General features: G+C 39.4%; 1 protein-coding gene across 6 annotated transcripts in view; it reads left to right on the top strand.

Moving 5' to 3' along the window:
- Positions 1–13,967, top strand: part of Sytl2 (synaptotagmin like 2) — a 115,395-nt gene that overhangs the window by 57,828 nt on the left and 43,600 nt on the right. For all 6 annotated transcript variants that reach the window (XM_028770572.1, XM_028770571.1, XM_028770573.1 and 3 more), the window contains 2 exons: positions 5,571–5,652; positions 6,963–7,077. In XM_028770572.1, coding sequence (XP_028626405.1) covers positions 5,571–5,652; positions 6,963–7,077 — 197 coding nt within the window. The remainder of the gene's footprint in view (positions 1–5,570; positions 5,653–6,962; positions 7,078–13,967) is intronic.

The following is a 13,967-nucleotide window of genomic DNA, read 5'->3' as shown; positions in this document are numbered from 1 at the left end:
CTCTCTCTCTCTCTCTCTCTCTCTCTCTCTCTCTCTCTCTCTCTCTCCCTCTCTCTCTCTTTCTCACTGTCTTTCTCTCTTTTTCTTTGATTCTACCTTTGGAGACTTACCCTCTGATGGTTTATAACTGTTTTATCTCTAGAGTTACAGAGAGGCTAGGTGAGATGTCTAAGATAACAAATATTGCTCGGATGCATTCTAAGCTACCAGTTTTTCTCTCTGCTAGCCCCTTGTCCTCTTCCCTGTCACACATCCTTCAGATGCCTGTCAGTGTCATCCTTTCTCTTGGAAGAATGAATTATATAAAATAAACTATAAAGAATATTTGACTTTTTCCCAGTACTAAGCCTGTGTGCTTGGAAGTTTCAATCTCCTTTCTTTTTCTGAATAGTCATCTTCCTGAAATGCAAATCCAAACATATTTGTACCATCCTAGCAGGTAGACCAGGTGGTCTGTAGCTCCTGTGTAGCAAAAAGAAGATCTAGCCAGGCAAGAGTTAGATATCTGAGAGCTCTACGCCCTTGTAACATGAAAGTTTTATTAGAAAAAGGATTAGGACTGATGGTTTATAAGATTTAAGAGTTGTTTTATTATAAGGATCTTCATAAAGCTCAGAGTCTTCAACTAAACAAGGCAATTCATAGGAGGGCCACTGAAGGTAGTGGTCACCTCAGTGTCTTGATATCTTGTAAGAAAGAGGCCCCAAAACTAAATGTCACCAATAGAAGTCAGTGACTATTTTTATTATAGCCACTTTGACAAATGTAAGCCACAGGTAAAAGAGTTAGAATGTATGGGATGCAAAGAAAAATAGGGCGAAGAGAATATAAATAGATATTCATGGTGAAGATACAGTCACTAATTCACTTTTTACATTTATTAATTCCATGCTATATGTTGAACTCAGGGCACTGTACATGTTAAACAAGCCCCCTTATCACAGAACTGCAGTCTCAGTGTAGTTTTATTTCACTGTATTATTTTTTTAGATTCTTACTAAGTTGTTCAAGTTAGCCTTGAACACACTCTCTGGAAAGGCTGAGAACATGGCCAGCAGTACTGATTCTGTCCATCATGGGATGGAAGGATTGCAGGGACATTCTGGACATAGTCACACTTAAGATGATTCTTGAAGGATGGTGAGGGACAATTGTTTAGATAGGGCGTTCTGATATGCTCTGGTTTGCTGGGGAGTGGATGTGATCTGGTGTAGCAGGTTAGGTTTGTGTCCTTCTAAGCACCACAGCGCCTGTGTAAGCATCCAGTAATACAAAGTGCACAGGTTGCTTGTGTGTGTGTGGGTTCCCAGACACTGGTAGGCAAAAAAGATGAGGTTTGGAATATATACCCTCTGGAATCTGCATGGCCCTGGGACTGGAGAATCAAGGATGGAAAATTGGAAGACATGGAATCAGGAGAGAGGTGGCTGCTGTTAGGATGTGTACTGTCCATAAGCTACAATCTCTCTGGAGAACGTTTCCAAAATGAGTTGAGGGGGCTAGGCTTCACTATGGCATTTCATTCTTCAATGTTGGTGCATTTTCTTCTGAAATGAAAAGAATTCAATTATTTTTTCTGAAATAATCAAAAAGGTTAACCTCCCAGCATCCTATTTACCTTTGGTTTGGGCAGACGTAGATACTGTTTTGTATATACGCATAGTGAACCAAAGTGGCAGCTTCAGTGCCTGCGTTTCGCTAATGCTCACTCTGCCGCCAACCTCCCTCCTACCTTTTGTGGAAAAAAAAAAGAGCCAGTAAACCTCAACTTCATCTGCAGCTCTGAAATACTATTGCTTTACCTAATGATCTCTGTCTGGAACGGCTTTTCTCTGTGTATATCCATCTCCTTCTACCAGAAAAATTAGCTATTTGCTAGAACCCCCAGTCATAAGGTCACTATAAGATACAAGCTTGCTCTTGAAGAAAATGGGGATGAGTCAATACATTTGTCCCTCCCCTAGGCCCTTGAAGGTTTGATAGAAAATCCAGTAATAAGAAAACTTTCATTTATAAGATGTCTGGCCCACAAAATCATTTATATTGAACTCTCAAGAGAATGTTTAATCTTATCAGGTTTTAGACTTACTCCAGTCTGTTATGGTAGTAAAATCTCTACAGGCACATCATTCTGCCTCATACTTGGATGGGAATGTGCTCAGCAAGTCTGTGGTGTAGATTGTTATAGTGTTGAAAGAAGTGTGTGTGCTCGCAAAAATACTACTGACTTGAAGTGCTTAGAGTATATATTCTAACTCACATCCTTTGTTTGTCTCTGGATTATTTCATCATATGTTTATTTTTTGAAACATCATGGAGCACCACCATATGCCAAGCACCGAGCCAGACTGAGGGAGACACACAACACTACCCTGCATGGAACTTAACAGCCACAAAGGAGATCAGAATAACAAAATCAAACTAATCACTTACAGAATTTCTTTCTGATTCTAGAACTAGAACTGATATCTAGTGATTTAATCATCTTAATATGCCAATTTTTGTCTAATTGTGACTTCTGGTATCACAGATAATTTTTTTGAAGAATGTGTAGAAGAAGAAAGTTACAAAGAATAGGCTGTGGAACTTGGCTTTCTTCCCAGTTTAAAAATCTCATCATGCATTTAGGCATGGTAACTCACACATTTAATTCCAGCACTTAGGATGTAGAGGCAGGTGTATCTCTGTGAGTACAAGTTCAGCCTGGTCTACATAGCGAGTTATAGGACAGCCAGGGATACATAGTGATACCATGTCTCAAAAAATTGTCTTCACGTGGAATATTTTGAACATCTTTTATGTTTATGACAGACTCTACCTCTCTCTAGGAGGAGTGCAATTCTAAGGAACAAAATATACAGTATATGGCCATTAAAAGATTATAATTTTAGGTAATATAGGTCTTCTGTGTAAAGATCTGATCTCCTGATGCCAAGCATGGAGCAAAGTCTTAACCCAAAGTGCCAATAAAGTGTGTAATAATGAGACAAATGATGCTACAGGAGGGGAGATTTGCGTTTTGCTTGAAAATGGCAAGACCAACTGCAGCAGACAATGCAGTGCGGAGTTGAGTGGAAATCACCAAGAGTCACGTGAATAGAGCAACCATTATGTTTAACAAGAGAATGCTAGGACTGACTTCGGTAAGGGGGAGACTGGCTTCAACTCTAGAGTCATAATCAGGATGTGCAATTGGGGCCTCTGGAGTCTGGATGCAGAGGGAAGATCACATAGAGGCCCTGTTTATCCTTTAGGGTTGGATAGTGAGAAGGAGCAAGACATCAAAAAACTATGTCTGCCCTTTGGGGATACCCAACATCTGTGATTATCCAGCAGCCTTACTTGCGAAAGGAGATCATTTACACTGTGTCAGGCATCTGCTGTATACTCTTCACCATATTTCACACTGGCTCGTTTTATAAGGAATTTATTACATTTATTTCCCTTTCTTCCCTCAAAAGCCTCCAATATACTCCCCTTTGCTCTCTTTCAAATCCATGACCTCTTTTTCAATTGTTGTTACCTATGTGAATGAACACAACTTGTTCAGGCTGTTTAATGTTACTTGTATGTATATGGTTTTAGGGTTGACCATTATTGGATAATTGATTAGTGTACTCTTTCCTGGGGAAGACTATCTCTCTTTCTCTCAGCATTCCTGTGTAGGCTTTGTGTGGATGGGCTTTCTCCAGCTGTGTTTGGATGTCTTTTGGAGCTGTTCTTGTTCAGCTCATGCTTTGGCAGCCACACTGGTAAGATTTCATGGGTGTAGCCTCTGGCATTTCTAGGAGACACGATCTTATAACAAACTCCCTCTCTGTCTCTTATAGTCTGTCTCCTCTTCCACAGTGATCCATGGGTATAAGGTACAGAAGTTGTGTTATAGGTATATCAGTTGGGATTGGGCTGCACGATTCTGCATGTTGACCTGTTATGTTTTTCTGTAATGGTCACTGTCTATTGCAAAGAGCTTTGCTTGGTGATGGATGAAGATTAAAGTTATCTGTGGGTATAAGGACAAAGAGTTAGAATGTAATTAGGAATCATCCTAGTTTAATAGAATGGCAGTTGTAGGTTCTCCTCCAAGACCCATGATTTCACTGGCACTGGGTAGTTGGCTAGGTTTCCCCTATGGTCGTCTTAAAGTGACACTGGAGAGAAATAGCCTCTCAGTTCTGAGATCTTGGCCTTTCATTATGTGGACGCCAAGTTCTATCAATGGCCATGCTTCTTTTTGACACAACTTAATTTGGCTTTGGCTTTGTGTCCATCTAGTGCAGGAATAGATTTCCTATAAGGGTCCCTTTCTGTCCAAATTCTGGTTCCATTACAAGCTCTTCCTGTGTTTTCCATTTCATACATCCTACCTTTTCCTTCCTTTGCCTTTGTGTGACTGGGCTCCACAATGACACCTCCTCTGCTGCACTTTACTTTTGGATCAATAAAGAAGGTGATTGAAGGAGGGATGGCCTTCTTAAGAGCTTAATGTGAAAAATAGCAGTTCAAGTACAGAAATGAAACCACAAAATGGTTAGCCTTGAGGTTTAGTGGCAGCAATCTTGGGCAAGGTTCCATGACCCTAGGGTGAATTGTTTCCTTGCCTGGGCTTTCTGTTCCTTTCTGTTTGTTTTTGTGAGGGAAAGAGACATCACCTTCAAAGGATTTTTCCAAACTCTTGATTCTGATGTCACTAAGAACTTGTGGAGATTAACAGGAAGCAGCTGTTCCAGCCAATAGTGACTTCATATTTTATGTCTATGGCAAAACTCCTGGCACAAGCAAGCTGATTTCCCTCTTGTACTGGGATTCTGTGACCCACTTTCCTTCTTACTCATAGTCGAGGGTGTGACCTGCTCAACTCACCATGCTCTGTGAACTTTGTTTACTTTCACCCTGGGCTTCGATGCCTCTCAAAAGGACATCATGGTTTAGAGAATCCTGTGGACTTCTATCAACCAGCTGCAGTCATCTGTCCACCCACCACTTTCTCAATGGCCTTCTGATACTTTTCTCTTTGTACCTGAGTAAGAATTCATCTATTAACTTGTTGGGATGAAGATCATAAGAAATTGCACTAACCCATCAGCCTTTGTGTATAGCTATCTAACTTGATCATTCTATCTCCTTGGCAGGTCACTTATCTTACTGAGTCTCTGCTTCAATTACGTTTTATATGTATTAGGAGAAATACTGCATGGAGTCAAGATTTTGTGACTTTATTTCACCCATAAAACCCATTGCTCACTTTCTCACTTGTATCTTATCTTAAATCTAAGTTTGAAATGAGTTAATTTCTGCAAATTTAAGCTGTGAACCTCTTGTGTGCCTGTACCCTGGACATCTTCAAGGACACTAATAAATGTTTTTGTCTTCTCTCATGCTACCCTTACATCTTTGTTCCACCATTGCCTTTGTTTTGGTGCCTAATGATGTTCGGAGCCCAGTTTCTTCTCTCTTCTTGCAGTTTGATCTTACAAATGTCTCCCCTTCTCCTGTCTTAGCTCTTGGCCATGGATTGATGCCTCCTACAGGGTAAGGTTTTATTTTCTGAGTGATGGTTTCTTTTGCAGTTCCACTGTGGTGAATCCAGATTCCAGTGTGATTGATATGTCCCAGGAAAATACGAAGACTCCAACTATGTCTCTGCCCAAGGTAGGTTGAGCCCAGACAGTTAAAATCTCATTATCGGCAGGAGTGCCAATTTTCTCATCATGTCAAAGCAAAACAAAATACAGAGACTCCTGTAATTCATTGTGTGTACCAGGTGTATATAATTTGGGTATTTAGTTTAAGAAGTCACTCCTGTGGTGGATAAAGTTGATAATTATTATGTTTGTGTTGCTAAAGGCCCAGCTTTCTTTCTGTCCTCAAGAGTTAAACAGTTGAAGGGCAGAAGGGATAGTTGGCCTCAGTGCTGAAGAGAGTTCACTGTTGATGTGGAGGACATGAGTTTCTTAACTGGCTGTAACTCCAGCTCCAGAGATCCAATGCTTCTGGCCTCTGTGGGCACCTGCATGCTCACATATCCCCCAGCATATATACATAATTAAGCCTTAAACTTGTTTTTAAAAGAGTCAGGTGGTGACCCATCATTTAATCCCAGGCCTTGGGATGAGTAGAGGGACAGACACAGTAGGATCTCTGTGAGTTCCAGGCCAGCTCAGTCTAGATAGCTAGTTCCAGGCTAGCCAGGGAAGTATAGTGAGACTCGGTAAAAAGTAAAACATTAAATAAAATCCTGTATGGTATTGCTGTTCTTAGGCTCTGGAATGTGGCTTATCAGTTCTATCATGGTCCTTATTTTTAGGCATAGTTTCTCAAATGTCTATTAGAGGTCTGTTTCCAGGGGGAACTGACTGTTTTTAAAACTACAAACAGTAATCATTTATAGTCAGTTGTATTAATATGAAAAATCAGAGGCAGGAATATTGTGAAGCCTAAGCCGTTGTATACTCTGTTTAGGAATGCCCTGTCTCAAAACAGCAACAAACCCAGTCTGTATACACTTAAGCCTTTACTGTCAGTGGTGCCCATAACAATGACTGTGAAACACTTCAAGGTGACTGAAGTCATCGTGCAAGTAAATATCAAAGAGCTATTGTCTCATATAGTAAGCCATGGTAGGAAGGGCCCTGATGGGAATCTGACCTGATTTGAAACCTAGGATTTCCTTGCCCTTGACCAGGTCTTTGCTATCAGTCAGGGTCATTCTTACCAATAAAATGTGCTCCTGATGTACTCAAAGGTCTTTGGCAAGGCATATACTTTATATAATTGTATCTATGTTTTTGTATGATGTATAGTAATTTTATGCTAACCAAACTAAGCAGTTGCCCTAGGCCCAAACATGCCTAGATTGAGCTGGTTAAAGCTATTAAATATGTGTGCTCATAAGCAGTTGCTAGTGCTGGGATGCTGTTATGACATTTAAACCAAGTTTAATAAACACTGTTTTCCCCCAGCAAAGGAAGAATCCATTTAACAGCCCCAAGCTGCCAGAAGATCACTCATCGCAACAAACCAAAACCGAGCAGTCAAAAACTGGAAAAGCTGGTTTATTTCAGATTTCAAAAGAGGGTAAATATTATTTTCCTGACCTAGCTATTTTTATCTTTGTTATCTGTGGACAGGGGGAAATGCTCAGAGTTCCTTTCACTAAAATAACTCCCTGGAGAAAGTGAGAAGTCTTGATGGTTTTCTTCTGCTGCTGTCCATTGTCTAGATATTAGGAACTGAATGTCTGCACATTCCAGACCTGGGCTCGCCACTTGTTCTGTGAACTCCATGCTTTGAGTTTCCTCAGCAGTGACATGGGAAAGTTTTGGACTAGAAACATGAAGTCTCTCACATAATAGTATTTCTTGCATGCCTACCATGTGCCGACACTGTTGTCTGTTTAAAAGAAGTTGACAAAAATTTAAAGTTGTCCCAGGAGGAAGTGATAAGGCTTTCTGCTCAGGATCATTTGATCAAGTGTATGGTTTGACTGAGTTAAGTTTGTCGCTTATGGAAGTTTACATGACAGGAAGAGGAAATTCTATCCCTTCAAAAGTAACTGAAAGACAATATCACTCACTAAAAATTTAGTCAAAGATAAGAAACAGTTGGACAGTAACCTAGAGCCTTTAATTAGCCTGTCTTAATATGTTTCCCATTGGGTACACTTTATAAGACACAAATATCATGTAGGAAAAACGCTATTGGAACATGTTAGCTGTTTTAAAACTTTTTTTGATAAGACATTAGTTTTAGGTATTGGGATTTTTATTTTAAATATTGAGTTACTTTTTATGATTTTAATATATGATTTTAAAAGATGGTGTTTGCATTTTTCTTTCAACATCCTTTGAAAAATTAAAAAAAATAAAAAATTATTTTATGCATGCTTGGTGCCCTCAGAGTTCAGAAGAGGGCATTGGATTCCCTGGGAGCTGGAGTTACAAATGGTTGTGAGCCACCATGTAGATGCTGGGAATTAATCCAGGGTCCTCTGTAAAAGCAACAAGTGCTCTTAACCACTGAGACATCTTTCTAACCCCTTCAAACTCTATTTTAAAAGTTTTTATAATCAGTATAAAGTATCACAAATCAAATAAAACACAGCAATATTTTCAATAATTTTTACATACACGATAATACAAAACAAAATAATCTTATTATGATACTTTACACGTATATCTCACTGTATCTTGCTTGCATTAATCCCCAATGCCTTCCTCTATCCCTCCCATCTCCAACTTGCTGGAAATAAACCCCCTTCAGCCTTCATGTCACACACACACACTCACACACACACCTTGATTTCACATAAGAAAAATATGTGGTTCTTTGCGTCTCTATATAGTTTTGTTTTGTTTCTCTCCTTTCTCTTTAATCCTCTCTTTATATGTTCATAGTGCCTCTTCTACTTTCATCCTGTATGTGCACACATATAGAGGTCGGATAGCAACCTTGTGGACTTGGTTCTCTCTGTCTACTTTTTGTGGATTTCATGGGATTAAGTTCAGTTTGCCAAACTTAAATGGAAAATGCCTTTAACCTCTGAATCATCTTACCAGCTTTTGTATATCAATTTTAAGAGAAGACTTTGTTTACAATAGTACTAAACAGAATGTATATACAATACCTATATATGCCCTATTCCCATACATGGAGATTCTCCTTCATGGTTAGTATCTGCTACCAGAGTAATATGTTTTTTTTTAACTATCAAAGGATGGTTATTTTTTTTTTTTTTTTTTTTTTTTTTTTTTTTTATTGGATGATTTATTTACATTTCCTATGTTGTCCCCTTACCCCATCCCCCACCACCCCCTCGGAACCTCCAATCCCCTCGCCCCTCCTCCTTCTTCTCTGTGGATGTAACCTCTATCTACACCCCCCCCCACTCCCACCTCCCCACCCTCAAAATTCCCACCCCCTGGGGCATCCAGCCTTCATGAGGTCAAGGTTCTCTTCTTCCACCTATGCCCAGCAGGGCCCTCCACTTTTACATATTCAGCTGAAGCCCTGGATCCCCCCCTAAGTGCTCCCAGGCTGGTGGTTTAGACCCTGGGAGCTGTGGTTGGTTGGTATTGTTGCTCTCCTCATGGTGCCACAAACCCTTTCAGCTCCTTCAGTCTTCACTCTAACTCCTCCATTGAGAACCCCATGATCAGTTCAATGGCTAGTTGTGAGCATCTGCCTCTGAATATGTCTGACTCTTGAAGGCCTCTGAGGAGATATCCATATCAGGCTCTTATCAGCATGCACTTCCTGTCTTCCACATCAGCATCTACCTTTGGTGATTGCACATGGGATAGATACTCAGGTGGGGTGGTCTTGAGACGGCCCCTCCTTCAGTTTCTGTCCCTCACTTTGTCTCCATATTTGCTCCCTTGAGTATTTTGTTGCTCCTTCTAAGAAGGACCGAATCACCCTCACTTGGTCTTCCTTCTTTATGGGCTTCATGTGGCCTGTGAGTTGCATCTTGGGCATTTCAAGGTTCTAGGCTAATATCCAATAATCAGTGAGTGAATACCATGTGTCTTCTTTTGTGATTGGCTTACCTCACTCAGGATGATAATTTCTAGTTCCATCCATTTACCTAGGAACCTCTCGAATTCATTGTTTTTAATAGCTGAGTAATACTCCATTGTGTAAATATACCACATTTTTTGAATCCATTCCTCAGTTGAAGGACATCTGGGTTCTTTCCAGCTCCTGGCTATTATAAATAAGGCTGCTATGAACATAGTTGAGCATATGTCCTTGTTATATGTTCGAGCATCTTCTGGGTATATGCCTAGGAGTGGTATAGCTGGATCCTCGGGTAATGCTATGTCCAATTTTCTGAGGAACCGCCAGACTGATTTCCAAAGTGGTTGCACCATCTTGCAGTCCCACCAACAATGGAGGAGTGTTCCTCTTTCTCCACACCCTCGCCAGCATCTACTATCACCTGAGTTTTTAATCTTAGCCATTCTGACTGGTGTGAGATGGAATCTCAGGGTTGTTTTGATTTGCATTTCCCTGACGACTAAGGATGCTGAACATTTCTTTAGATGCTTCTCGGCCATTCGAGTTTCTTCCGTTGAAAATTCTTTGTTAAGCTCTATACCCCATTTTTTAATAGGGTAATTTGGTTGTCTGGAGTCTAATTTCTTGAGTTCTTTGTATATATTGGATATTAGCCCTCTATCAGATGAAGGATTGGTAAAGATCTTTTCCCAATTTGTTGGTTGTCGTTTTGTCCTATTGACAGTGTCCTTTGCCTTACAGAAACTTTGCAATTTTATGAAGTCCCATTTGTCAATTCTCGATCTTAGAGCATATGCCATTGGAGTTCTGTTCAGGAACTTTTCCCCTGTGCCCAAGTATTCGAGGCTTTTCCCCACCTTCTCTTCTATTAGTTTCAGTGTATCTGGTTTTATGTGGAGGTCCTTTATCCACATAGACTTGAGCTTTGTACAAGGAGATAAGAATGGATCAATTTTCATTCTTCTACATGTTGTCTTCCAGTTGAACCAGCACCATTTGTTGAAAATGCTGTCCTTTTTCCACTGGACAGTTTTAGCTCCTTTGTCAAAGATCAAGTGACCATAGGAGTGTGGGTTCATTTCTGGGTCTTCAATTCTATTCCATTGATCTTCCTGCCTGTCTCTGTACCAATACCAGGTAGTTTTTATCACTATTGCTCTGTAGTACAGCTTGAGGTCAGGGATGGTAATTCCTCCAGAAGTTCTTTTATTGTTGAGAATAGTTTTCGCTATCCTGGGTTTTTTGTTATTCCATATGAATTTGAGAATTTCCTTTTCTAACTCTGTGAAGAATTGAGTTGGGATTTTAATGGGGATTGCATTGAATCTGTAGATTGCTTTTGGCAAGATGGCCATTTTTATTATATTAATCCTGCCAATCCATGAGCATGGGAGATCTTTCCATCTTCTGAGATCTTCTTCAATTTCTTTCTTCAGAGACTTGAAGTTCTTGTCATACAGGTCTTTCACTTGCTTGGTTAGATTCACACCAAGGTATTTTATATTATTTGCAACTATTGTGAAGGGTGTCATTTCCCTAATTTCTTTTTCAGTCTGTTTATCTTTCATGTAGAGGAAGGCTACTGATTTGTTTGAGTTGATTTTATAACCAGCCACTTTGCTGAAGTTGTTTATCAGGTTTAGGAGTTCTCTGGTGGAAGTTTGGGGGTCACTTAAGTATACTATCATATCATCTGCAAATAGCGATATTTTGACTTCTTCCTTTCCTATTTGTATCCCTTTGACTTCTTTTTGCTGTCTAATTGCTCTGGCTAAGACTTCCAGTACTATATTGAATAGGTAGGGGGAGAGTGGGCAACCTTGTCTAGTCCCTGATCTTAGTGGGATTGCTTCAAGTTTCTCTCCATTTAGCTTGATGTTGGCTACTGGTTTGCTGTAAATTGCTTTTACTATGTTTAGGTAGGGGCCTTGAATTCCTGATCTTTCCAAGACTTTTATCATGAAGGGATGTTGAATTTTGTCAAATGCTTTCTCAGCATCTAGTGAGATGATCATGTGGTTTTTTTCTTTAAGTTTGTTTATATAGTGGATTACATTGATGGATTTCCGAATATTGAACCATCCCTGCATTCCTGGGATAAAACCTACTTGATCATGATGGATGATTGTTTTGATGTGGTCTTGGATTCGGTTTGCTAGAATTTTATTGAGTATTTTTGCATCGATGTTCATAAGGGAGATTGGTCTGAAGTTCTCTTTCTTTGTCGGGTCCTTGTGGGGTTTAGGTATGAGTGTAATTGTAGCTTCATAGAACGAATTGGGTAGTGTTCCTTCTGTTTCTATTTTGTGGAATAGTTTGAAGAGAATTGGTATTAGGTCTTCCTTGAAGGTCTGATAGAATTCAGCACTAAAACCATCTGGTCCTGGGCTTTTTTTAGTGGGGAGGCTTTTGATGACTGCTGCTATTTCCTGAGGGGTTATGGGACTATTTAGATGGTTTATCTGCTCCTGGTTTAACTTCGGTACCTGGTATCTGTCTAGGAAATTGTCCATTTCATCCAGGTTTTCCAGTTTTGTTGAGTATAGGCCTTTGTAGTAGGATCTGATGATTTTTTGAATTTCTTCAGTTTCTGTTGTTATGTCTCCCTTTTCAGTTCTGATTTTATTAATTTGGATACTGTCTCTGTGCCCTCTGGTTAATCTGGCTAAGGGTTTATCTATCTTGTTGATTTTCTCAAAGAACCAACTCCTGGTTTTATTGATATTTTGTATTGTTCTTTCTGTTTCTATTTGGTTGATTTCAGCCCTGAGTTTGATTATTTCCTGCCTTCTACTCCTCCTGGGTGTATTTGCTTCTTTTTGTTCTAGAGCTTTTAGTTGTGCAGTCAACTTGTTAGTGTGTGCTCTTTCCAGTTTCTTTTTGTAGGCACTTAGAGCTATGAGCTTTCCTCTTAGCACTGCCTTCATGGAGTCCCACAAGTTTTGGTATGATGTGTCCTCATTTTCATTGAATTCTAAAAAGTCTTTTATTTCTTTCTTTATTTCTTCCTTGACCAAGTCATCATTGAGTAGAGAGTTGTTCAGTTTCCATGTGTACGTGGGTTTTCCATTGTTTTTGTCATTATTAAAGACCAGTCTTAGTCCGTGGTGATCTGATAAGATGCAAGGGATTATTTCAATCTTTTTGTATCTGTAGAGGCTTGTTTTGTGACCAATTATATGGTCTATTTTGGAGAAGGTACCATGAGGTGCTGAGAAAAAGGTATATTCTTTTGTTTTAGGATGAAATGTTCTATAGATGTCTGTTAAGTCCATTTGGTTCATAACTTCTGTTAATTTCAAAGTGTCTCTGTTTAGTTTCTGTTTCCATGATCTGTCCATTGCTGACAATGGGGTGTTGAAATCCCCCACTATTATTGTGTGAGGTGTAATGTGTGTTTTGAGCTTTAGTAAAGTTTCTTTTATGTATGTAGGTGCCCTTGCATTTGGAGCATAGATGTTCAGAATTGAGAGTTCACCTTGGTAGATTTTTCCTTTGATGAGTATGAAGTGTCCTTCCTTATCTTTTTTGATTAATTTTGGATGAAAGTCGATTTTATTTGATATTAGAATGGCTACTCCAGCTTGTTTCTTGGGACCATTGGCTTGAAAAATTGTTTTCCACCCTTTTATTCTGAGGTAGTGTCTGTCTTTGTCACTGAGGTGCGTTTCTTGTATGCAGCAAAATTCTGGGTCTTGTTTGTGTATCCAGTCTGATAGTCTGCGTCTTTTTATTGGGGAATTGAGACCATTGATGTTAAGAGATATTAAGGAAAAATGATTGTTGCTTCCTGTTATTTTTTTTATTAGAGGTAAAGTTATGTTTGTATCTTTTTTGGGGGTTGTTGGAAGATTACTTACTTGCTTTTCCTAGGTTGTAGTTTCCCTCCTTGTGTTGGCATTTTCCATCAATTATCCTTTGAAGTGCTGGGTTTGTGGGAAGATATTGTGCAAATTTGGTTTTGTCATGGAATATCTTGGTTTCACCATCTATAGTGATTGAGAGTTTTGCTGGGTATAGTAATCTGGGCTGGCAATTGTGTTCTCTTAGTGTCTGTATGATGTCAGTCCAGGCTCTTCTGGCTTTTATAGTCTCTGGTGAGAAGTCTGGTGTAATTCTTATAGGTCTGCCTTTATATGTTACTTGACCTTTTTCCCTTACTGCTTTTAGTATTTTTTCTTTGTTTTGTGCATCTGATGTTTTGATTATTATGTGACGGGAGGTATTTCTTTTCTGGTCTAGTCTATTTGGTGTTCTGTAGGCTTCTTGTATGTTTATGGGCATCTTGTTCTTTAGGTTAGGGAAGTTTTCCTCAATAATTTTGTTGAAGATATTTACTGGCCCTTTAAGTTGAGAATCTTCATTCTCATCTATACCTATTATCCTTAGGTTTGGTCTTCTCATTGTGTCCTGGATTTCCTGGATGTTTTGAGTTAGGAGTTTTTTGC

This window comes from Grammomys surdaster, unplaced genomic scaffold, assembly GCF_004785775.1.
Source record: "Grammomys surdaster isolate TR1022 unplaced genomic scaffold, NIH_TR_1.0 203, whole genome shotgun sequence".
Taxonomy (NCBI): domain Eukaryota; kingdom Metazoa; phylum Chordata; class Mammalia; order Rodentia; family Muridae; genus Grammomys; species Grammomys surdaster.
This window is presented reverse-complemented; position numbering and strand designations above follow the sequence as displayed.